Source organism: Trichosurus vulpecula, chromosome 2 (assembly GCF_011100635.1).
Source record: "Trichosurus vulpecula isolate mTriVul1 chromosome 2, mTriVul1.pri, whole genome shotgun sequence".
NCBI classification, from domain to species: Eukaryota; Metazoa; Chordata; class Mammalia; order Diprotodontia; family Phalangeridae; genus Trichosurus; species Trichosurus vulpecula.
In genome coordinates, this window is record NC_050574.1 from 234,375,818 (window position 1) to 234,403,299 (window position 27,482).

Sequence of the window (27,482 nt, forward strand, 5' to 3'; positions counted from 1 at the left end):
GTAGAAAAGAAGGAATCGATGTAAAAGATGATGTGAAAATAGGATTGAAAATGGGAGGGAGGTGCAGAGAAGGAGAGAGGGAGAAGTCAAAATATTCTAAGAAGTGTTGAGTCTGAGTGACTGGGAGACAGTGTCATTAACCAAAACAATTAAGTTGGGTGAGGGGGAATAAGTTTATGGAAGAAGATGAGGTCAGTTTTAGACAAATTGAGGTTGAGATAGGTATTATTTGGCTCTAGATAGAAATGTCCAATGTTATTGAAGCAGCTAGATGGCTCAGTTGATAAGAATGCTGGAGCCAAGAAGATCTGAGTTCAAATCTGACCTCAGATACTTATTAGCTGTGTGACCCTGGGCAAGTCACTCAACCTCTGTTTGCTTTAATCTCCTGGAGAAGGAAATGTCAAAGAACTCTGGTATCTTTGGCAAGAAACCCACCCATGGACAGTACAGTCCATGAGCTCCTGAAGAATTAGACACGACTGAAAAGCATCAGCAGCAGAAACAAAAAGAAGAAGAGGGAATGAACGGAAGGTAATTGAAGATAAAACACAATAGAAATGTCTGGGCCCAAGATATAGATTTGAGAATCATCAGAATAAAAGTTAGAATTGAAGTTTTGACAGTGGACCAGTTGGCTAAGGAAGAGAACAGAGAGAGTAAGATGCAGTTTGGAGATGGGAAATTTCCATATAGGAAAGATTATTTTCCAGTGTCTTAAAAATAAAATAAGATGTCTTGGTCTCAAGAGATTTATATTGGCTACAAAGAAATTCTCTGTTGTGATTAGTTACTGAACAAAATGATAATTGTTCTAGGAGGACTCCATAAAGAGAAAGATAACCAAGATGGGGAGGCAGTTGAAAATCACTTTATATGAAGATAAGTTGAAGGAGCTAAGGCTGTTTAGCCTAGCAGTCAGTATACATGATAGAGAATGGAATGAAAGCTGACTCCAGGCATTTGAAAAACTATTATATGGAAGAGAGATTTGTTCAGCCTGGCTCCAGAAAAGCAATGAGTGGCTGCTGATTGGAAACAGGTCATGACTTGATGAAAATCTGATAGAACTGTCTCGAGGTACAATGGATTACCTCTTTCTTGCCATTAACTGGAGGTCTTTGAGAGGAGGCTGAATGGTCACATGGGGTATAGTAGAGGAGATTCCTGTTCAGGGAAGAGATTCAACTAGATAACCCCTGAGGTCCCTTACATTTTCAAGATAACTGTGGTTCTGTGAGTGAAGGCCATGAAGCCCAAACAAATCTATGAAGCACTCTTTATCACAAGAAACCAGTGAATCTTAGAATTCGATTATATGTTAGTGATAAAAAGATGGGATTTGGATTTTGGTCTAGTCTTCTAATTTTGCAGCAGAGAGATGCCACGTTAAGAAGATAGCACATATTGTCAAGAGAATGCCCTGGCTACCTTTTTGACTCCTCTGCCAAGCTGAGGAAGGGTTCAGAGGGAGAGAAGCAGTACAACCCATGCTATCTGGCCAGCAGCCATGAACATGACTCAGTCTTTATATCATCCACTCCTTCTGTGCCTTTGCCATCTAAGGCAAAGGGATTAAGGAGAATTAGCCACAAATAGCTGTGGATGGTGGCAGGGAGCTGGGATTGCAGGTATAAATCACAGGTTGATACAGACACGATTTGGTTGGCAGAAGCCTTGCAATGGGATAAGGTATGGAATGCCTACATCAGTAAGCAACCTGCTCCCCGCCCCCCCAACTTTGGAGTTCCAATCTGGAAAAACAATGTCAATTATTTTCCTAGAAAAATAATTTAAAAGAAACACACATTTGCATATATTCCTGACATTCTCTCAATTTAAGTGAAAATAACTCTCAAAAAGCATATAAACAGTATCTTGTAGACAGAAAGTGTCATGTATATGCCCAAGTATACAAATACACACAGACACCTCCAGCTGTACAGAAAATAACCAATGGAGAAAATGTGTTTTTAAAGAGAACTTTAGCACTTTAATAGAGGGAAATTTTCTCTCTTTTTTAAAGAGAGTAATTTGCCAGGCTATTGAAATAAATTACGCAAATTGCAACTGAATGCTTCTCCATTTTCATGCTGCTCAACAACGTCCATCAATCTATTTCCTCACCTGAAACTGAGGTTTCATTTGGTTCCTTTTTTTTTGTAGATCTAAGAGAGTCTGAAGGCTGCCTCCAAGGTCAAGTGCAGACACTGGGGTAAACATTTCCTGAAGAAGTTTCAAGTTCTGAGTTGTCTGAAATAAAGATCAAATGGCATTTAGTATGCTTTCTATAGCAGTAAAAGCAAAAGTTTCACTGTCGTTTTAGAGATGTGATATACCTCCATGTTTCATTAACTCCCTCTGTTACCATGGAGGTTTCTATAACATGGAGGGATCTGGTAGAGTTCTCACAATGAACTTATTTTTAAACTGCAAGGGACCAGAAATATGGGCTCAGATTTTTCTCCTTCTAATAGAAGGCCCTTACCTTTTTTAGCTGTTCCTTAAAGGTTGCCCACTGCTGTTTAATGGACTTGATTTGGTTCACCTGAAGTTGCCGTGCAATCCAGAGATTCTTGAGCTCCTCCCGCTCTGCATTATGGTTTTCTAGCATGTTGTCAGTAACATGTATAACATTTTTCACCTTTAATATAATGTCCTCATTTGCCTGTTAATTTAATGAAGAATATTACTGTCCTTTTCTCAAAGTATAAAAACACTTTTTCAGGGAACACATAATTTTAAGGGGCAGAAAAATTTGGGCTAGTGAAAGTAAATATTTCATAATTAGGCAAGTTCAGAGTTTTCTATTTTAGAGGCAGGGCTGATGTCCCAGAAAATGTTCTGCGTTCATATGATCTTCAAGGCTCCATTAACAAATTCTTCAAAGCCTTTATTTCTTTATGTTTAAGAAATGATCGAATCAAATACATGACCCAGAAAGTTAGTGGTTAAGATTTTTGAAATGTTTTACATTGAATGGTTATCTCATTGACACTTAAATATAATCACTGGAACATATTGGAAATGGAGTATCACTTGATGGGGTGAAATGATTTTTTGGAACCTCCATGCTTTTGAGACTAAAAAAACTACTTGTTAATTCCAAGGTCTGTGACTTAATTTGCAGGAGTTCCCCCTCCACTGATATAAATTAGAACTCCTCTGCGGTGAAGTACATGGTCTTCAGGCTTTACTATCAACAAAAATTCATCATGCTTTGTGACCCAGCCTGATGATGTGCCTCTCCAAAATTAGCTAGGCAAGGTATCACAAGGAAGACACAGTATATTAATATTAACTCATTCTAGTTTAAAGGAATTTACAGAACTTGGGGGTCTTCTTTAAGAACCAGAGTTATCTCTAAGACTTTAGTGGAAGAATAAGAATATTCTGGATAAGTGAAAGGCAAACAATTAAGTGTGGGGGTTTTGTGTGTGTGTGTGTGTGTGTGTGTGTGTGTGTGTGAGAGAGAGAGAGAGAGAGAGAGAGAGAGAGAGAGAGAGAGAGAGAGAGAGAGAGAGGTATAGTTATTTTGAATTTCATCAATCAGCAATGACTTTTAAGTGGCAGAGTTAAGACACTTTCAATCTTTTTGAGGGAGTCAGTTATTTATATTTCATGTATATTATCAGAAGAAGAGCTGGACAGAGGGAGGAAAAATTAGGATTTCATTTGACAAACTCCATTTAATTCAATTTAATTTAATAAGCATTTTAAGTGTCTTTTTGCAGAGTTCCTCCCCCATGATGGGAATACATTACTTCTTCACTTCTGCTTTATAGACTTTCTTTCTTCCTTCAACAAACAACTTAAGAACCAACTTCCAGATGAAGACTTTTCTGATCCCTTTATGGTGGCAAATTATATAGATTTCTGGGCCTGGAGTCAGGAAGACCTGAGTTCAAATTCAGTCTTAGATACTTATTAGCTGAGTGACCCTTGGCAAGTCACTTAACCCTGTTTGCCTCAATTCCTCATCTGTAAAATGTGCTAGAGAAGGAAATGGCCAAGCACTCCAGTATCTTTGCCAAGAAATCTCCAAATGGAGATTATGCAAATCACAATTGCAATTTAAGGAGTCAGATATGACTGAAGCAACTGAAGAACAACAAAGAATGACCCTGGGCAAGTCACTTAATTATCTGTCTGCCTAAAAGTTTCCTCAGCTGTAAACTAGGGGTAATAATAGCACCCCTACTTCCCAGGGTTGTTGTGAGGAGCAAATGGCACAACATTTCCAAAATGCTTAGCACATTATCCGGTACACAGCAAGCAGGTAATAAATGCTTGTTCTCATTCTCCTTCAAATGCTAGTGCCTCCCCCCAAAAAAAATTATTTGTATTTATTTTCCTTATATTTATTCAGTAGATATATCCTCATTGTCTCTGTCATTGAACGTAAGCTCTTTGCAGATGGGATTGTTGTGCTCATTGTGCTTGTGTCCCCAGGACTGAGCACAATGCCTGATACATTATAGACACATGATAAATATTTGTTGGCTGAGTACCTACCATGTGTCGGTTGAACAAAATTTAAAGACAACAACAACACAGAAATCCATGGGTTAACTAAATTACTTCTACCTTAACATTGAGAGACTTAATAACATTTTCTTTTTACTCTCCTTAGATAATTTGACTAATTAAAAGAACTTGTGAAGTGGAGTTTTTAAAGCGGCATAATTATTAATAAAGCCCACAACTGTTATATTCATGGGTTGCGCTATCTATTCCAGTCTCTGCAGACTCATACGCTGACTGGCTTACAAGTCAATCTCTTATGAGTATGTTTAACCTGAAGCAATTTCCTAAAGATAAGCATAATAAAGCAGAATATGATAAGGAGAAGGGAATTATCCAAATTGCTGTTAAGAGAAATTCAAGAAAGAATTAATCACTTTCAGTGTAGGAAGTAAGGAACCTGAAAGAGCCTTGAAGGAAGAGAAATGTCAATAGCCATACAAGAAAAGGAAATGTATCCCAGACATGTGGAATGACCTGAATATATTCACAGAAAGCATGACAATGCAAGAATAAGATCATGGAACAGTTAGTATATGATATAAGCAATAGACTGTCTGCCTATGATAAGTCTGATGATACAAGGCATACTTCGATGACTATTAATTATGGGGACTATTTCTATGAGAAATTGAATATTTCCAGGGTCATTCAAGCCAACAAATAAACAGTGTTAATCTCAATGAAGTATCAGTATGACTGTAAAAAAATGTCCTAAACTAACAAACTATTTTTGTAAAACAGTCCTCAGAAAATAAAGACCTTCAGAGGAACCTGGAAGGTGGAAACATTGTTACTTATTTCACTACAATATGGAATAGGCTTCTTGAAGTTGGAATAACAGGGAGAAGACTAGTAAATAAAAAGTGTTAACTATTGCTATGTAAGCAAATGTTTATCATGGACAAGACAATACAAAGACAAGAGTATTGAAGATTGGAAAAAAAGATGATTTTTACCAACAAAAAACACTTTTTATTCCATTCTATACAGTAAAACTTTTGTCAGAAGAAGTCCAGTTTGATAATTACAGAAATTCCCAAATGGAAATGGGATACTGTAATATGTGCCATTCCATATATTATGAAAGATTAAGAGACAGAGATGTTCTTCAATGGCTTAAAAACTCACCCAATTGAAATTCCATTGAAAACCAACGGCTATAATCACTACTTAATAAATTCGTGTTGATTGATAGTTATAAGAGATGTCAACTATCTAGACATCTGCTGACACTTTTTCTTAGCCAAAACCAGAAAAATTAATAAATTTATGACCTGCCTTTAGGATTAATTAAAAAGTATTTTAAAAATTTCATTCATCAAATCATGGCTGAATTAATGAAAGAAGTTTCTGTTCTCAATCTGACTCATAAACTCTGGGGCCCAGAAAGATATATACCTATTGGATGCTAAGAAGAACAAAAAAAAAAATGGCATTCAGTTTGTTTTTAGCTATGTAGGGGCAATAAGAAAATTAAAGAAATCATAGAACTGCTGCTTTGGGTAGGAGAAATGATGATAATAGGTGACTATGAGAAGGCCGATCTCTTACTTTGTTCTTATTTTACTCTTCCAAGGAAAATGGCCTTTAGATTGGGAAAGATGGAGCAGAAATGTTTAGCAGGGAGCAAAACTCAAGATAAATGAAATGACCAATTTGCATAGTTTAAGTCACCAGACCCAGAAGAATGATATCTCAGAATACTGAAAGAACTGGCAACTGTGATTATCAAACTCCAACTAATGGTCTTTGAAAGACAGAAAGAGATGCTACAGGATTCAAGAAAGGTGAAAGTTCCAATTACGAAAAGAGAGAGAAGAGGGTAAAATCTGCAAACCATAGGCGAATGAGACCGATTTCTATTCTTAACAATATTCTAAAAACAGTATAAAGAAAATGGTATTTACAAAGAGAAGCAATGATCACTAAAAACCAGTATTCCTTCTTTACAAACAGGTCATGCGAGACTAACTTCCTCTCTCTCTCTCTCTCTCTCTCTCTCTCTCTCTCTCTCTCCACCAGCTGACAAAATCTCTTATGCTTTAGTTGTACATAAATTTGAGAGATATGTTATATGACAAAATAAGATTTGGGATTATTTGGATAACTGCACTCTTTAAAGACTGGTCCCTAATTGTTTGAAGTTGGGGTTGCTGTAGAAGTGATGATTGACTGGATTAAGTGGCCTTTAAGGTATATGAAGGGAAGGTTAGGTTAGGCTAGTGACAGAGTGTGAAGGGCCTTAAATACAAGGCTAAGGAGTTTTAATTTTAACTAAAATATATAGCTAAGAGGCAATAGAGAGCCTGTTATCATACATTTAGAGCTGGAAGGGATCTTCATGGTCAATGGGGCCAACCCTCTCAATTTACAGATGGCAAAACTGAGGCTTAGGATAGGAAGATAATTTTGGCATTTTAAAATATGTAGATTAGAAAAGGATGTGATTGAACATATTAGATCATTTAGAAGGTTGTTAGAACAGTCTAGGGAAGAAAAACCCTGCAGTAGACTGGTGATTGTTGGAGTGGAGAGAGAGATATTGTAGTTTCAGAAGTAGTCAGTTATACCCCAAATATGTAGATTAATGAACTAAAGTCAACACAGAGAAAAGTCCTCCATAAAGTACTGCAACTTTCTGCCTTTGGCATTATCCTCAGTGATTTGAATGGACATATAGAAGGAATGATTATCAGGGAATACTAATTAGAAGATAAAGTAACAGAATCAAGATGTGAAATAATTTTGACAGTTTGGAATTCTGGGCCAAAAACAATAAGAAAAAAATTAATATGAATAAATTCAAAGTTCTTCATTTAGAATAAAAATCTCAGTGTCACAAATATAGGAAGAGACATATCCTGATATGTCATATGAAAAAGAGTCTTAGCTGACTAAAAACTATTATAAGCTAATGCTGTCTTATAGCTGCTTTAAAAAAAGAATTAAAAATCTAACAAAATCTTGGGAAAATACATTTAGAATCAAGAATGCTTAAATGCTTTTCGTGTCATGGAATCCTTTGACAATACAATGAAGCCTGTGAACACTTTCTCAGGATGATGTTTTCAAATCATTGAAAGAAATGCTAAATTTCTGTCAGAGTTTAGTGAAAATAATTGTCATTTTTTCCTATCCAAGTTCACTGATCCCTTGGGGGTCCCTGGACCCCAGGTTAGGAATTCCTAGTTTAGATAGGGAGAAACAATTTACCTGCTCTATGCTGGTGAGAATACATATGGAACATTGTGTTTCATTCCATATGCTCCATTTTATGAGAGAAGCTGATGAATCAGAGAACAACTGGAAGAGGTTGATCAGGAAGAAAAAGCTTTAAAAATTGTCTCATGTGAGGAATTGTTGAAGAAACAAGAACTGTCAATGTCTCTCTCTAGTTGTTTGTACTATCAGATAATCATGTAAATACTTATCTCTTTACACAACATATCCTCCAATAATTCCTCATATGTAGGGACTATTTTTCTTTTCTTTTAGTTAGGGCTTAACCATCCAAACAGAAAAACAAAGTTATCTTTAAAATATATGTGTGTGGGTGTATATTCATATTGAACTTCTTATTGTTTTGGGCCCAAAATTCCAGGCTGTCAAGATTATTTTGAATCTTGAAAAAAAAATACACACACACATATACACACAGACTATCTGAACAACCTACAGAGTTCATTTCTCTGTGTACTTCTCTGTATATTTTTGGATAGATAATGTAATTGGTCAGTAAGTTCAGCCCATAATTGAGCTGGAGAAGAACAGTATGAATTGCCTCTGGGAAACTGCAAAGTTCCTTTAATAACCTGAAATTTCTCCCTGAAACAGAGGCCCATCTTCTTAATATCAGTATTCTAGTAGTGCTATTATTATGATTATGAGTCACAGAATACCACAGCCTCTACAAAATTGAAAATGAGTTACCACCCAAGAAGAAATGGAGTAGCAGAAAGGAGGCTTGAGTGTGCTTCTACAATTATGTGCAAGGAATTATGGAAATGTCAAGGGAACTAGGGTAAAGATGTTATCACAGGTCAAGGAAATGTATGAGTGAAAAATAAAATGAGACAGTTATGAGGTTAGAGGAAGAGATAATCAATAGATAGATGTTGTGCCCCACTGGTATCCTTGCAAAATCAAGATAAAGCATCTTTGTTGAAATTCAAGGAAGAAAATGAACAAAAGTGCACACACAGGCATGGATGAGTTGTGATCTCCATCAATGGGAGGGATTCTCACAGGTTTGTTGGGAGGTTCAAATAAAACAATATTAATGATAAATGCAACTAGTCGATGCCATCTAAGTATAGTAGGTGCTATATAGTGTGTATATATATATAGTTATATATGTGTGCATAAATATATTTAGTAAGTGCTATATAAATGCTAACTACGATGCTGATGCTGATGCTGATGATGGATGAAGATAGCATATATCCTTCTGAGTATCCTCAGTAACTAGCAGAAGGCCTTTCATTAAGTAGGAGCTTTTAAATAAATGATTTTTGAACGTTTGTTTGACTTGATAAAGAAAATACTAAGAGGAAAATCTGAGAGTACTTCAGAGACTTTGGAGAAATTGAATCTATTGAATACTTGTATTCATCACTTTTAAAGAAAAAGAATGTGTTACGAAGATTTTTTTTAAAAAGAGATTCTAGGGCAGCTAGGTGGTACAGTGAGTAGAGCACCAGCCCTGGAGTCAGGAGGACCTGAGTTCAAATCCAGCTTCAGACACTTGACACACTTACTAGCTGTGTGACTTTGGGCAAGTCACTTAACCCCAATTGCCCTGCCTTCCCCCCTGCAAAAAAAAAAAGAGATTCCATAACATTAGTGGGAATAAAGGCAAGATTAAGGAAGCCTAAACAAAAGAAACATCCCAGTGGCAGTACAGTGCTGCGGGTAGCCAAGGGGGTGGAAGCAGTGAGAAATAGAAATCAGGAGGAGGAGAGGAGGCAGCAGTAGTGGTGCTGTTAGAAGCAGTGGAGGACTTCTCAGCACTAAATGACCTTTAAAGTTATTTCTAACTCCAAGATTCTACACATCTCCAATGTTTCACATGTGTCATTTCCTATTTAGATAAATTAATACATCAGAAGTTGCTACAAGATAACTCACCACATTATAGAATTTGGTATAATGTAACTTTGTCTTAGGCTTTATCCTAGGGGTTTAACTATAGAAAGTACAACTACTGGAAGCTCCTTAAATTATGGTTTAATAATACCTTGTAGATGCAGTTTGAGCAAAACTCTGAAATAATAATAACATTTATTCTTATTTGTGCTTTAAAATAAATATTTCCTGATTGTCTCCCTATCAGGCTTTCTCTCCTCAAACACTGTTTCTAACTGCTCTCCACCAGAACCCTGGGCATGCCCTCGTATCCCTAACCTGATGAGAGAGCTTCTCTGTAGGGTCTAGGATTCCATAATGCTTCTTAGTTACCTCCCATCCATGCCTTCTTCGGGCTTCTTTCTCCCATTTTCAATACTCCTTTATGCATTGTCTTTCCCCAGCAAGATGCCTTCCTTGCTTTCTTGTACTTGTATTCCCAGGACTTGGCATAATGCTTAACACACAGTAAGTGCTTAATAAACGCTTTGCCTAGCTAGATATCTAGTAATAGTGATGATGATGATGATACATAAAGCCTTTCTGGCTAAGATCTCCAAAGCACAGAATATAAAGTAACAAAGAGCCTGTATGAAAGCTGGCCCCCCGTGGGGCAGCTAGGTGGCGAAGTGAGTAGAGCACCGGCTCTGGAGTCAGGAGGATCTGAATTCAAATCTGGCCTCAGACCCTTGATACACTTACTAGCTATGTGACCTTGGGCAAGTCACCTAACGCCAATTGCCCTGTCTTCCCCCTCTAAAAAAAAACAACCCCAAAACAAACAAACAAAAAAAGAAAGCTGGTCCCCAGGGATGCTTCAGAGGGCTAGGGTGGAAAAGTATCTGAGCATGTTCTCCAATCTAACAATGATTTAACAAGGAGGGACTTTCCTTTATGTTAATGATTCTGGTGAGTAATTCTTGCAGAAAGTATGACTCACATAATGCATTCTCACCATATTTATTAAATTAAGAAATTCAAGCCCCAGGTCTTGAGTTGAAAAACTCTCCTTTAAAAACATTTCCCACTGGCTATTGGGAGACTCCACACAAGACAAGAATTGAGTTTCTCCTTTTTCCAGTTGAGTCACTTCCGTTTCGAAAAACTCCTTTAGGTTCCTAGTCAGCTCCTCTACCTGAAAAAGAAGGATTTTTTTTTTTAATCAAGGCACTGAAACTTCTTTTAAAAAGGAAAAAAAATCCTTCAAATTCAAACACATCTATATAAGAAAAACAAATCAACATGGCATATTTCAGGATTGCATCTTTCTCAACAACATTTGTATCATTATTGGATATGTCAAATAACTGCAGTAGCTCAGGACCCTATTTAGGCAGCTGGCAAATAAGACTGCTTGCGGGGTCCAGATGGAGGTGACAAGTTTATTACCCAGTAAGACCTTCTGAGCACAGCCAAAAAAAAAGATTATTTTTAGTGATTTTTTTAAACTGTCAGCAATTTGGTCAATTCCTGTCACAAAGCATCTTAATATCACAAAGGAGTGTGATATAATTTAGAGTGAGGCAGAAATATAAAAGTAGGAAAGCCAGAGCAGGAGGGGGAAAAAAATGAATGTTAAGTAAGAGAACATTACTTTGGAATCCCATGGCTGGCTTTTAATAAATGTTAAGGCAATAAAAAGTAGTGAAAATAAATCTTAATTTTCTGTATTGCTTTGCATACTAACCAATACTCCATGTAAATGGTACTGAATTCTTGGAGATCACTTTATTTTGCCAGAGGCTGACACCAACTGTGCCATAAGAAACACACATTAACACTGAGTTTTTTGCTGAAACTACAGCCAACAGGCTTTAACACAAAGATGCCTATTCATTTTAGGTGAAACATTACAGCTAATGGGACAGGATGCAGTAGATTGGTCAGAACACTGGGGTGATTCTAAGGGGAGAAAGACATTCCAGGAGATTCATGAGCACCAGATATGGGTCCTTCTGGACCCATGTATATATACAATGTATAAAAAGCAGAGTTATTGATTTAAGTTGTTTTTACATTGCCCAGATTTCCCTGTACCCTTTAGGCTTCTCTATATTCATTGTACTCATCATTTCTTATGGCACAATAATGTTCTGTTACATTAATGTACTACAATTTGTTTAGTGATTTCCTATCCAATGAATATCTATTTTGTTTCCAGTTCTTTGCCCAACACAACACACTTCGATAAATATTTTGGTGTATATGCAAGCTTTCTTTTTGTCAATGACACCCTTGAGGTATATGCCTGGCAGTGGAATCTCTGGGACAAAGCATGTGAGCATTTTAGTCACTTTATTTTCCTTATTCCAAGTTGTTTTTCAGAACAGTTGTACCAATTCCACCCACAATGCATAGCATGCCTGTCTCTCCATACAACCCTTTCAACATTGACTATTTCCATCTTTTGTCATATGTGCCACTCTGCTTGGTGAGAAGTGAAACCTCAAGGTTCTTTTGATTTGTACTTCTCATTTACAAATGGAATGGAGTTTTCTTTCATGTAGTTGTTAATAGTTAGCGATTGTTCTTTTCAGGACTACTTGTTCATATTCTTTGACCACTTATCTACTGGGTAATGGCTTTTGGTCTTATATATTCCTGTTAGTTGTCTATATGCCTTATATACTAAACTCTTTGATAAAAAGATTTTCTCAGTCAACCACTTTCCCAAACGGCTTAATTTTGTTTGTCCAAAGCTTTTCAATATTGTGTAATCGAAATTATCTTTTTTATCTTTTGTAATTGCCATTTTCCCTTGTTTGGTGAAGAATTTATCTCCTACCCACCCACATGAAAGGTATATCACCTGTTTCTCTATTCATTGTTTATGGTATGAGTGAATGGAAGGAGGGAAGGGAAACGAACAAGCATTTATTAATGCCTACTATGTGCTAGATATTGTGCTAAGCACTTTACAATTGTTTTCCTATTTGAAACTGAAAGTCTGACAGACCCATGGTTGTAATGATCACTAGCTCTGATGTGAAAGCATATTCTAAAGGTTTTAAGAATCCTCCAGAGTCCTACAAATTATTATTGGGGATGCAAGTCAAGAGATTAATCGTAAGTGATTCTGCCTTATTTTGGTACTTCGGTTATGAAACCTCCACTAAATGGAATCTACTTTACATTAAATTCTATATATTCATATAAATTCTATCAAATCTCTATAGTAGATAGCAGCTTTAGCATCAACGACAAGCATCCTAAGCACCTATTATATGTGGAACACTGTTAGGCACACAAGAATACAAGGATGCAGAAGACAAAATCCATCCTTTAAAGAATCTGCATTCAGGATGGGAAGTTAGGCCATAAATATATATGAAAAAGAAAAAAATACAAAGTAGCATATGCCATTCACCAAATATGTGGCATAGGCATTAAGTGCCATGGTATGGTATAATGGATGAAGTGCTTCTTAGAGTCAAGAAAACCTAGGTTTGACTCCTCCAACTTACTGGCTGCGTGACCTTGGGCAAGTCACTGAACCTCTCTCTAAGCCTTAGTAGATATGACAGATAAGTATTAATCCCTTTTAACAGATGAAGAAGGAGAGGTTGAGATTAAATGATCACCTATGGTGGTAAATGTCAGAGAAAGGCATGCCTCAGCTGATTTCATGTCCCTCTTTCTTTCTACTATATCATGCTTTATTTAAAATTATTATTTGTAGAATCTTATTACAAATGGTGCCAATATTTTCTTTTGTTGTATTATTGTGGCTATAAGGAATACCTGTCTGCTAAAGTACTGAGCTTTTGTTACTACTGTCAGGACCTTGAACACTCAATGCTGATAAAATCACAGTTCGTTGAAAAATACAAATATGTAATCAAAGAATTTACACGGATTAGAGTACATTATGTTTAAAAATACAAATAACTTAGCCCCTTTCGTTTCTTTTGTTGACTGGTAAACATATACCTTAGAGCCTCCAAAATAAAATATCCCCAGCTTATATAACTGCATACATGCTCAGGAAGAAGGATTTCCATTAAGGTATACACAGCTACAACTATCCACAGAGGGAAAGCATATAAGGTAGAAAGCGAGATTGTTAACCACCACTGAGAAGTACTTTACCTTCTCTGATGACTTTAGAAATGCCACGTGAGTTTGGAGGATTTGCACCTTGGAGGTGGTATTTCTGACAAGCCTATCCAGTTCTTCCTTTATTAGTGCAGCTTTAGTAAACAGGGAGGCCTCTTCAGCAGGCTCAAATGTGTCTTCTTCTTCCATGATTTTCACAGCTGCTTCTAATTCATGTGATGTCTCCTGTGAAGGCATAAGTAGAAGCATGTAGGCCTAGACTGACAATGGGATTCAGGAAAATACACATTTTAATGGCTTCTTAATATGCCTGCACAGATATTACAAATTTAGGCATTGATTTTGTACCCAGAATCTTCTCTGTGAAAGGTGCAACTTAAAAAAAAAACTTTAAAAAAGCCATAATTAATCTCTGGTTCCTATTCACCCCCCTCCCTTTTTGTTTATATCATGGATAAAAGAAAGGTTATTTATAGGGTGAGATGCAAGATTATTTCTGGGTCCTTCCAGGGCTAAAGCCTACCCAGCCTACATAATATAAAACAGTAGTATTATGATTGTTTTAAACAATTGGTTTTTTTTTCTAATTTCCATGCAAGAATTGTTTTTTCATTTTGGAACTGACTCAATGAGTCTCCTCTACCTCTGGGATCATTAGCTGAAACTGGAGCTGGGCTGAGGCAGAAGGGTTTTAAACAACTGTATGATGAAAATGGTATATATCAATCCATAGGTCTAATATAGCTTAAAACATTTAGTCAGTTTCACAAACTTGCTGACAAGAGTGAGCTATATTTACTTCTGACACTCATCAGTGAGTGAAATGTATGTCTGGCATGTGAAATCTACCAAATGACAGGTCTGATAAATAGATACTGTTGCTACCAGGAATCTCGTGTTTCCTCTGGAAAGAGCATAGTAGCCAAAAGGGGATTGTAACCATAAGAAATAACCTGCTTTTCTTAACAGCCAAAAGCTTTGCTCTCATTTGCCACAAGGAATAGCTTTGATTATTTAATATTCTTCCCTAGTACTCACTAGAAGAAAGGTAATTTTCATTACAAGAGTCACTTCATAATGGCACTTTGTAAGAAACAGGGACAAGACTACTTCCTCCCACCTTTTCTTCCTCTCTACTCACCCCTCCCCCAAAATATGGTGAAGAGACAAACCTCTAAAAGCACACGCCTAAAACAAAATGATATTTCGCCGAAAAATCTTACATCTTGTAAGCTACTTTACAAAACCTCATTAAGGGTGACAATGCTTTAATCCACTGTGAATTCTCCTATGCACTTAACAGTGTTCTAAATTGTAATATAGCATAATCCACATCTCAATCCCACCCCCAGTTGAATCCTTCATTTGGAAATCAAAGCTATCTACAGTCATGTGAAAAAATGGTCTTACTATTGATTAGAGAAACACAGAGTAAAACAACTCTGAGGTACCACCCCACGGACCTATTGAATTGACTAATATGAAAAAAAAATGATCAAAGTTGGAAGAGATATGGAAAATTTGGGACAGCAATGCACTGTTGTTGGAGTTGTGAACTGATCCAACTATCCCAGAGAGCAATTTGGAACTATGTCCATACCCCCCTTTGATTTAGAAATACCACTACTAAATCTGTATCCCCCCAAAAATCATCCCCCTTAAAAAAGGAAAAGGAAAAGGACCTATTCTACATGTACAAAAATATTTCTAGCACCTCTTTTTGTGGTGCAAAGAATTAGAAATTGAGGAGTTGTCTATCAATTGGAGAATGGCTGAACAAGTTGAAGTATATGATTGTGATAGAATACTATTGTGATATAAGAAATGATGAACAGGATGGTTTCAGAAAAACCTAGGAAGACTTACATGAACTGATGCAAAAGTGAAGTGAGCAGAACAAGAGTTTACACAGTAACAGGAATATTGTACAATGAATGTCTCAGCTATTCTCAGCAATACAATGATGTGAGACAATTCTGAAGAACTTGGGATGAAAAATGCTATCCACCTCCAGAGAAAGAACTGATGGGATCTAAATGCAGATAGAAGTGTACTTTTTTAAACTCTCTTTTCTTTTTCTTTTTTTTCTCTTTTCTTTTGCAACATGGCTAATACAGAAATATGTTTTGTATGACTGAACATGTATAATCTGTATCAAACTGCTTACCTTCTGAAGGAGGGCCCAGGGGAGGGAGGGAGGAATTGAGAAATTTTGGATCTCAGAGTTTTTAAAATGAATGTTAAAATTATTTTTACATGTAATTAGAAAAAAATATAAATCCTTCAGATCCCTGAAAGACAGCCCTGTGATATGGCATTCTGCTTATGCATAGGGAGACATGACTCCTGACTGACTGAGATTTGAACCTGTGATGATGTGAATGTGAGGAGACTGCAGATTAGATTTGAGCAAGAAGACCACAAATATGTCCTTTGATTCCCAATGCCTACATCCCTAGGGACTACTAAGAGTAGATTTCCCCATTGAGACTATTCTCCCCTTTATTGATTTGATCTTGTTTTTGAGTAGAACTAATTTATTGCTTTGTACTCAACTCTCTGCTCTAATATATATATAACTTCTGATTTCTGTTTTATGATTTGCTGTGATAAATATGACCAATTGCTACCTGCAAGTGTGTGTGTGTGTGTGTGTGTGTGTAGCCAGTGTTCGATGAGAGAAATCTGGCTGAGAGTAACTTTGGTTATAGCTGTTGTATAGTATTGTTACTCTCCCCTTTAGAATGAGGAGGGAAGGTGACTTTTATTCTGAACTCTCTAAAAGAGCATCATACTTCTAGACTACAAATATCTGAAGTGTAAAATATAAATGTGAGTCTAACTCATTATCTTTCTTAGAAATAGGATAGTAAAGGAATCAGTATCCAGTCATAACTGTCCTGGATCTTAAATGTTCCTCCCTTGCTAGGCTATTGGTGGTATATCCAAGACTCTTATCCCACTCTCCACAATGGTAAAGACTGAAATCTTCCTGGAGATCTCAGCCATTCTAAATATATTCCTGTAGTTTGGGCTACCCTAGGTCACTACTGGTCAGAGTTTAACTACTATGCAATCCGATCTATTTTATATGTGTGTTACAACAGTTATTCAGGTACATCTTTCATGAATCTGTCTAGACTCTAAGCTCCTTGAGGGCAGTAATTATTTTTTTTCTATCTTTGTATCTCTAGGACCCAGAAGAGGGCTTTATGGTTTTTTTTTCTTCTTTCTTTTGGTCTAGACCAACAATTCCCAATTTTTTAATGTCAGAAATCCTTTATACTTTTAAAAATTATTGAGGACTCTTCAAAGACCTTCTGTTTGTATGGGTTATATCTATCAATATTCACCATATTAGAAATTTATGATTTTGGCCTCATGGCCCCCACACACGGAAAGCTACTGGCCTAGACCTATAATTGTATTAATGTAGGAAGCTCCTAGTGAGAAAACTCCCTCAACTACTGAAAAAGTGTTCTGCAACATCAAGTCTTAGTGAGAGTATCCTGGGACATTTAATGAGTTTCCTAGAGTTTAAGGGATTTGCTCAGGGTCTTGAAACCAGTTTGTGTCAGAAGTGACATTTTAACCTCAGTTTTTCTAACTCTGAGATTTGCCAGTCATGCACAGTCATGGCACTTTACCTTCAGGCTTTTAATAAATGTTTATTGAATTGAACAGAAGGGATATATTAGTATACTTATAAAATAATCCAAAATACTGTATAGGGTTTCCTAACTTGTGGTCCATGATCTTTTAAAAAATATTTTGATAATTGTATTTCAGTATAATTGGTTTCCTTTGTAATTTTTTAATTTTTTAAAAATTATTGATTTTATTTTTAATTTATATAATAAAACAAGCATTCCCAGTATGAAAAAGATGACTGCACACAAAAATGCAAGTCTATCATGTAACTTCATTACATCGTATTGCTATTACTTTTAAATATATAATAAAGTTATCATGTAAAGTTCTTTTTTTCCCTTTTTTCTTCCCTCCATCCTGCTTACCCTAGAGATGATTACCATTAGACACAACAAATATGCATATATGTTTAAAATCATTCTATGTATACTTCTATTTATCAGTTCTTTCTCTGGATACAGATAACATCTTCCTTCAAATGTCCTTTGTAATTAATTTGGGTATAATAGTCAAAATTACTTATTCACTCAAAGTTGCTGCTACTATATACGATGTTTTCTTGGTTCTGCTCATTTTGCTCTTCATTATTTCATGCAAATCCTCCATGTTTTTCTAAGATCATTGAGTTCATCTTTTCTTATAGCACAGTAGTATTCTATCACAACAATATGGCACAACTTGTTCAGCCATTCCCCAATTCACAAGCATTCCCACAATGTCCAGTTCTTTGCTACCACAAAGCTGCTATAAATATTTTAGAACATATAGGTTCTTTTCCTTTCTTCCCTACTCATCTTTGGAAATAGACCTAGCAGTGGTACTACTGGGTCAAAGGGTACAGGCAGTTTAATAACTCTTTGGGCATAATTCCAGATTTCTCTCCCAAATGGTTGTTTCACTTACTTCACAACTCCACCAACAGTGAATTAATGTTTCAATTTTTTCCACATCTTCTCCAACATTTGTTGCTTTCTCTTTCAATCATTTTAGCCAATCTGATAGATGTAAAATGATATCTCAAGGTTGTTTTAATTTGCATTTCTCTCATCAATGATGATTTAGAGCATTTTATATGATTATAAATTGTTTTGATTTCTTCATTCCAAAACTGCCTCTTCATATCCTTTGACCATTTATTAGTAAGGGAATGACTCTCATTGTTATAGGTTATACTGAGTTCTTGATATAGTTGAGATATGAGACCTTTATTTGAGAATCTATAAAAATTTCCCTCCAATTTTCTGCTTTTCTTCTGATCTTGGCTATATTTATTTTATTTGTACAAAAGCTTTTTAATTTAATGTAATCAAAATTATCCATTTTATACCTCACTCTGGTCTTTATCTCTTATTTATTCATAAATTGCTCACCTGTCCATAAGTCTGATAAGAAACATGTCCCATATTCTTCAAATTTTCTTGTATTATCTCTCTTTATATTAGGTTGTGTAACTATTTTGACCTTATCTTGCTAAATGGCATAAGATATTGCAGTAAGCCAAATTTCTGCCATACTGCTTTCCAGTTTTCCCAACAATTTTTACTAAATAATGAATTTTTATCCCCAAATCTTAAGTCTTAACACTTGTCAAATACAAGTTTACTATATTTATTTGCTGCTGTAAATTATGTGTCTACTCTGTCCCATTGATCTACCTTTCTATTTCTTAGCCAGTATAGTTCTGATAATCATTGCTTTATAATATAGTTTAAAATCTACTAAACCTCCTTCCTTTACATTTTTTATTAGTTCCTTTGATATTCTTGACTTTTTGTTCTTCCAAATGAATTCAGTAAAATAATTTCTTGGTAATTTAATTGGGATGACATTGAATATATAAATTAGTCTAGGAAAAATTCTTATTTTTATTATATTGGCTCTGCCTACCCATGAACAATTAATATTTCTCCAGTCATTTAAATCTTATTTTATTTGTATAAAAAGTTTTTAAGTATAGTATTATATATAGTTCCTGGGTTTGTTTCATCAGGTTTACTGCCAGGTATTTTATACTGTCTAGAGTTATTTTAAATGGGATATCTCTTACTGTCTCTTCTTGCAGGGTTTTGTTTGTGATATAGAGGAATGCGGATGATTTATGTGGATTTACTTTATATCCTGCTATTTTGTTAAAATTATTAATTGTTTCAACTAAAAATTTAGTTGAGTCTTTGAGATTTTCCAAGTATATCATCATATTGTTTCATGACCCACAGTTTAAGAAGTGCTGAAGGAGTCGCAAGTGGAAAAAGTTGAAGAAGCCCTGCTCTACAAGAAGAGATAGTTTTATTATCTCATTCCTTATTCTGATTCCTTTTATTTTTTTTTTCTTCTCTTATTGCCAGTGCTAGGATTTCCAATACAATATTGAATAATATAGGGGACAGTGGATATCTTTGTTTCACCCCCAATGTTGACTTCTAGCTTATCCCCATTACAAATAATGCTAGCTGATGGTTTTAGATAAATGCTTTTTTTATCAACTTAAGGAAAAATTCATTTATGCCTATACTTTCAAGTGGTTATAATAGAAATGAGTGCTGTACTTTATCAAAAGCTTTTTTCTGCATGTATTGATATAATCATATGAGTTTTTTTTGCCATTTTCATTTTTTAATACTAGGGATTTATTTTTCTCTCTCTTTTTAAAAAAAATCAAATTAACCAACGGTTTATCTGTTTTATTGGTTTTTTCATAAAATCAACTCTTGTTTTATTTATTAATTCAATGGTTTTGTTATACTCAATATTAATCATCTCACCTTTAATTTTTAGGATTTAAGATTTAGTGTTTAATTGGGGATTCTTAGTTTGTTCTTTTTCGAGATTTTTAAGTGTCTACTGTATCCATTGGTCTGCTCTTTCTCTATTTTAGAGATATATTTTTTCCTCTGATCACTGCTTTTGCTGTAACCCATAGGTTTTGATATATTGTCTCATTATTGTTATTCTCTTTAACGATATTATTGTTTCCATGATTTATTCTTTAAAACCCACTCATTCTTTAAGATTAGGTTGTTTAATCTCCAAGTAGTTTTTTATATAAATTTCTGTGCCCCCTTATTAAATGTCATTTTTATTGTATTATGATCTTAAAAGGCTACTTTTAATATTTCTGCTTTTAACTATAAAATTTTTATGTCCCAATATGTGGTCAATCTTTGTAAAGGTACCATAAATCGCTGAGAAAAAAGGCATATTCTTTCTATTTCCATTCATTTCTCTTCCTTTGTAATTTTATGTATTTTAATTTATTCATTTTAATTAAATCATTATTCTGATATGGGGTCCATAGGTTTCATTCAAATGATAAAGGAGTCTGTGACACAAAAAAGGCTAAAAATTTACGCTCTAAGGTTGTGCGTATGCGTGTATATTACATGTCACACAAACACACATATGTGTATATGTGGAACCCAATTCTCTCATCAGTGTGCTTGTCAAGGAGAAGAGAGGAGGAAGTCTGTGCTGGAAAGAGGTAGGTGTGTAAAGGAAGCTAGCCATGACCTGGCATATTCATTGTTTCTTTGTGAAAGAGGTTAAATCCCTGAGGGCACAATTTTAGCTTCAAAGCGGAGCAATGACTACTATAGGGAAGGAACATGAATACCAGGCCTTCTAAAAAAAAATTTCCTTTTGTAGGCCACCAGGGCTCGTCTACCAGCTGCCTCTTGGATTCTTACTGGAGTAGTAATTTTCTTTGTAACCCTCTACGATAGATAATTACAAATTAGGCTGAAGGATGTCCCTCCCAGACTCCACCCCCAACCCCAAAAGGGTATCATTATCAAAATATCATTAACAGCTGCCCATTAAGAAAAGGAAGAGAGGAATCACAAAGTACCTGAGCAAAGGATGAAAATTCTGAATCCCATAATAAGCTCAAACATTCAGAGATACCAACATTTTTAGATAAGCATAAATTTTAAGATCATTAGTTACAGTAATACTAGATTTATAAATGCAACTACTAAGAACTGAAATTAAAGTTTATAGATATTCTTTACCATTTGTACACATTCTATAACCACAGCAGAGCTTATGAAAATGTCACTTACCTTAGCTTGGCTCTCTAGTTCCAGGTATTTGCTTAAAATTCGCTCTGAATCTGAAAGACAGGAGCCAAGATCCATACTATTTGAAAGTATTGGACTGATTTTCTGAACTGACATTGTCGCCTTTAGAAATAAAAGACAAATATTCTTAGAGATTTGTCTGTAGAGATAAGTATGCATATTTAGTACATGAAAATCATAGAATAAAAAAGTACATAATTATATACTGAATCTTAAAAGCCTTGTTCTTGAAATAGAAGGGATGGTTTTGTGTTGGTCCATTCATGTTCTTCTCATCCACTTCCCACTGAGACCAACAGCATACATTTTGGAGACAGGAGACCCGAATTAAGGGTAGAGTTTATAGGCAGCTAGGTGGCACAGTGGATAGAGCACTGGGCTTGGAATCAGGAAGACTCATCTTCATGAGTTCAGATCTGGCCTCCAACATGTACTAATGTGTGATCCTGAGCAAGTCACTTAATCCTGTTTGCCTCAGTTTCCTCATCTGTAAAATGGGCTGGAGAAGGAAATGGCAAACTACTCTATTATCTTTGCCAAGAAAACCCCAGAATGGGGTCATGGGAAGCCAGACAGGATGGAAAACAACTGAACCTGGGAAAGGGGGAAAACTAACTGGCACATACAGGAATCAACACCGTGATGATGGTGCCATCATTATGTGCACAATAATTAGCTGCACAAAGACATACACACAAACCCTTTGAAAAATAATAGTCTAAGGCTTCATGCTCAATAGGGGTTGCCTGGCTTGAATTAATGAGTATGAACGTATGTCCTTAGAATATTATGAGACTAAAAAGCAGTCCAAAAGCCCTGGCATCCAACTGAAATGATGATTTAGTGACTCGTCCTTTGTCACACAGGTAGTAAATGTCAGAGGTCAATTTATACCCAAATCCTTTGACTCTAGAACTCTGACTCTTTTCACTGTACCAATCTGCTTCCAATCTAGAAGGTACTGATTTATCAATTGCTAATTACAATCTTGTCAAAATAATCAGTATATTACAAAACTGAAATTCAAACCACAACTGCCATATAACCTAGAATACCTAACACCACTAAGGGCAAGCAGAACCCAGGCTCTGGACCTTTCCATTTCTCTTCCTCCCCATAAAAACTTACTTGTTCCACAGTCTATTTGGTGGAGGGGAGGTAATAATGACCTAATTAACAAACCAACTTATCTACATGTTATCTCTCCTAGTTAATATGTAAGTTCCTGGAGAGAGCAATACTGTTTTCTCCATATTACCTAGCAATACTTTAGGTATTATAGATTTTCAAAAAATATTTGTTGGACAAATGAATGATTTAATGAACAAATGAATGTAATTGTTGTTATTGAGTTGTTTCAGTCGTGTCCAATTCTTCGTGACCCTGTTTGAGGTTTTCTTGGCAAAGATAGTGGAATGGTTTGCTATTTCCTTCTCCTGCCCATTTTACAGATGAGGAAACTGAGGCAAATAGGATTAAGTGACTTGCCCAGGGTCATACAGCTTGTAAGTATGTGTAAGGCTAGATTTGAACTCATGAAAATGAGTCTTTCTGATTCCAAGCCTGGTGCTCTTTCCACTGTGCCACTTAGTTGCCCAATAAATATAATGCCTTGCACAATTTGAAACATGATAAGAAAACAGCTTGGTGCAGTATGCTATTATATTATATAACTGTACTATTATATCATATGTAATTATACTATTGGTGAAATGTACTATTAATTCATTAATATGACCTAGGTGATAATTCAGTGAATCTATTATTAAATGAAAATTATCTTAGAAGGTCTTCTATTGTGTTCCTGTTCTGATCTTTCATTGTAGCATGGAGGTAACCCTGAGATCTTAATGGCTATGACAACGTGACACAATCTCTAGCGGGTCCAATGATCTTATCAATGGAAGTATAACAGCTCTCCCTTTCTCAAATCAGCTTCAGCTAGAAAAAACAAACTTTGGGAAAGTGTCCTGTTGATGTGATAAGCCATGTGTCTGAACTAGGGAAGCAGCTTTCTGTTGTTAACAGGGCTAGACCCTCTTGAGTATCTCATATAAAAGGGGCAACACCATCAATAACCTCCAGATTGTGACTCTTTCAGAATGAAGAAGTTATATTGTTCTCTCCAGTTTTAGAAAGGATGGTTAGGATGAGGCTACAGGGACTAGCAAGAAGAAAAATAATCCCATGTGATCTGACTGGAATGGAAGTAATGGGAAGGGCTTGAAGATCTAGATATTCTGAGCTTTTTCTGTGTGTGTCTCTGTGTCTTTGTCTCCGTCTCACCCTGTCCCCCCCTTCACTTGGTCCCCTTTCCTGCTAAGGCAAAATAGTAGGCATGCAAAAATGCAGAGGTAGAGGCAGTAATGTTTCCAAGAGGACATGTGGAAAGAGTCATTTAAGCTGCTACCATGCCTCCTGACCTAAATTTGACAATGCTGTATCCCTAGGGATGTGGTCCTGCTCCTGCCACTATATTCTCAATTTCCCAAGGGATTGGGGCATCATATTAAGAACTAGAATCATAGAATTTTAAAGGTGGAAGGAATATCAAAGATCATTTAGTACAACTTCTTCAATTTACAAAGGCCAAAGTTCAGAGAATGAAGCAATTTGCCTTCGGTGATGCAACAATTTTTTGGGCATTTGTTGTAGTTGTTCAGTCCTTCAGTCATGTCTGATTCTTCATGATCCTGTGGACCATAGCATGCTAGTACTGTCCATTGGGTTTTCTTGGCAAGGATACTGGACTGGTTTCCCATTTCCTTTTCCCATATATTAAGGCAAACAGAGGTCAAGCTGCCCAAGTTCACACAACTAATAAATGTCTGAGGCTAGACTTGAACTCAGGTCTCTGAGTGGGCAAATTAGGGCTCTCATTCAGGTCTCTTAACTCTTCATTCAGAGCTTCTTCCACTCTTCTACACTGGTTTTACACCATCTGGGTAAGTAGCAAAGGATGAAACCTAGGAAGTAGCATACTTCATCCATCCTTACAGTTGCACGAATGAAGTCTGGGCTTCCCTACAGGCATACCCTTTCTGGAGAAACCTATTTATCATCTCTATATAAGCCTAGATTCAGGTAGCCATTGTATCAAATATGGACCATTCTGAAATGCTACCCATTTGGTCATTTGGGACTTAGCCCAGACAGCAAGACTCCTTGGTGTAAATACTACTGTTGAGGTTTCTGGGTTTTCAACATATATATTATCTATTGTCAAGTGGTAGATTCTACAAGTGAAAGGAAAATCGTTGGTTTCAGGAGCCCCTGAAAACAGAAGAGACAGAAAGGAGTCTCTCCTATGCTATTGAGTCAAGAGAGCATCCTGGTCATTCTTCTAACTGCTCTGTGGTGATGGAAACAGGACAGAGACGATTCAGTGAATTGGTGAATGAACACTTTGGAACCTGAGTTTCAAATCCTTCCTCTGATGCTAACTGCCTGTAAGACTTTGGGCAAATCACTTAATTTCTCTGGGCCTCAGTTTCCTCAGCTGTAAAATGTGGGGGTGGACTCCATGGCTTGCGAAGTCCATGCCAGTTCTAGACATGAGAACCTAATATCACTAAAGTAATTCTAAGCATAAACACAAAGAGCATGTGCTTTGCATTCACCTACTAAGTAACAGCTATGGTGGGGTAGAAAGCTTGGTGGCCTAAACGTCACAAGACCTGGATTCTTCTTCTGGTTCTGCCACTTCCTAGCTGTATAATCATGGGTAACCACTTCTTCCTAAGCTTCAACTTCCTCATCTGCAAAACTGATATAATAAAAATGCCAACCTCGTAGGCTATTTTAGGAAGTCCAGCTGAGATGATGCATAGGAAGCACTAAATTAATGCAACTTCTTTTTCCTACCATTCCGCCAATTGAAAAGTTAGATGGTGCAGTGGCTAGTGTGCTGGCCTGGAGTCAGGAGGACCTGAGTTCAAATCTATCCACAGGTATTTATGATCTGTGTGACCCTGGACAAGTCACTTAACCCTGTTTCCCTCAGTTTCCTCATCTGTAAAATGTGCTGGAGAAGGAAATGGCCAATGACACATATCTTTGCCCAGAAAACCCCAAATGGGGTCAGGAAGAATGGGACACAGCTAATCCACACAAAAGAAAGTACTAGTTCTAGGGACTACTAAGATAAACCTTCAGTATACTTTAACATGGTTGCTATTTATTGCTCATGCTGCTTTTGAGAGAGGGATGGGGGTCCTTAGATGTCTGCCTTGGGAGAAAGAGGATACAATGCTGGTTTACATGTGTAATTATTGCCTGTTCTTGACTTATAGGTCTTGTGGAGAAAGCAAAGTGGAGCATAACGAGAGACTACCTGGTGTGAGATGAATTTACTCTTAATTAAGGGGAATTTTTGATGAAATAGCACCCCTCTCCCCAAGCATTTACTGTAGCTGACACGCAGCCTAGTAGCACTGAATTAAGCACACCTAAAGCTATCTTTGGTGAAGCAATTAGTGAAATTGATTCCAAACCATTAATTTAGGGAGGAAGCATTTTATGATACTACCTTCCTCAGGTATCCCTCCATTGAGGCAGTTAATTGCTGTTTTTTAAGAGCAAGTTCCTTATGAGCAGAACACTGCTGGCTTAGCTGATCCACTCTTCTCCGAATGCATCCCATCATTTCATGAATGCCAGCCATCTGAGAGCTAGAGGGGAACAAACCAGCTGTTAGTTCATCTCTGCCTTGATGGAGGCATTCCGCTGACAGTAAGCAGCGGAAAAACAGATCCGCTGTCTCAGGTTAGATTGGATTGAGTTAAAGCTTCAAGTTTTAAGTTTCCAACCTGGCAGGAAAAAAAAATCCAACCAACCATGAAAGTAGCAAAATGTTGTTAAGATAGAAAAAGACCAACTGAAGAGTCTATGTGTGGCCGTTAAAAGCTTCAGAAAATGCAAAGTGAGTTGTCCGATTTGCTACAAGGACTAATCTTTTTAAGAGGCTATCCTGCTATCATATTTCAAAAAAATTCAAGACATTTATGGCATGAGGACCCACACAGTAAGGGAAATAGCTTTGGAAATGTTTCATATATCAAGTGGTCTCTAAAAAAAAATGAAAATATCAATCAACAAAGCATTTACTTGTCTAATAATGTACAATGTTTAAGTAAACACCAGCAGGCCAATCCTCAGCAATAATGGCGCTCAAGGCTATCATTGGATGACAAACGAGCAATCACCAGCAATTAGGTATCACTACACACAGTGGAGTCCTGAATTAACAAATTCCTGGACAGTTAGTTAACCTGAGACTTATAGAGTAAGAGGGCCTTAAAAATGAACCTCAAATTGTGCTTTTTCCCCCCTGATGTCTGCAGTTATCTTACTAAGCTTCCTAACCAGTCCCAGTTGCTTCCTAATAGGAATGCAAGGTGATCAGATGGATATCACAGTATTTATGAAATTTGTTTGGAATTTTTCAGATGAATAAAATTTATTTTTGTAATCCCAGATTTTATTTCATTGTATAGAACATGGCCTAGGCTACTATTTTAACATTTCTAGACTTTAAAAAAAACAATTGTAATCAGTCAATTCTTTCAAACACTAACAAAGAGTAAGATTACAACTCTTGAATTTGATTATTCCAAGTTTTTCTTTAAAAAAATCTTGCCAAGAGTTACAGATTTTTATTGCTTTTACTCCTAATAATTAATTTATGCCTCTGTAAAAAATGAATTTAATCAGTAATAAAATGAGGGCAGGCACTGATAGGAATGAAAATGAAGGCTCTGAAATAGACAAAGAACCATCAGTCATTTGAGAATTTCCCCCCAGGATTATGAAAAGTGGCTGGAACACAAATGTTTTCTATAATGCAGCTGATGTTCCAACTAACGGAATTAAAAGGGAGAGGGAGGCTAATAATAAATATTATTCCTGAGACATAATGCCCTATGGGACTGTTTGAGAAACAACTAAGAGTATTGCCAGGGGTGGGGGTGGGGGGGAATGAAAGGTACTAACAAGAGGACTAAGTTTTGGGGAGATGATTTTACACAGCAATAGTTAGTGGCACCACCA

General features: G+C 36.3%; 1 protein-coding gene across 1 annotated transcript in view; it reads right to left on the reverse strand.

The window, feature by feature from the left end:
* The window catches only part of CCDC141 (coiled-coil domain containing 141), a 294,918-nt gene that overhangs the window by 86,922 nt on the left and 180,514 nt on the right, over positions 1-27,482 (reverse strand). The window contains exons 10-15 of the mRNA XM_036743398.1: positions 25,963-26,104; positions 21,417-21,536; positions 13,741-13,932; positions 10,607-10,786; positions 2,489-2,668; positions 2,128-2,253 (exon numbers count right to left, since the gene is read on the reverse strand). Of these exons, the coding sequence (XP_036599293.1) occupies positions 2,128-2,253; positions 2,489-2,668; positions 10,607-10,786; positions 13,741-13,932; positions 21,417-21,536; positions 25,963-26,104 (940 nt within the window). The remainder of the gene's footprint in view (positions 1-2,127; positions 2,254-2,488; positions 2,669-10,606; positions 10,787-13,740; positions 13,933-21,416; positions 21,537-25,962; positions 26,105-27,482) is intronic.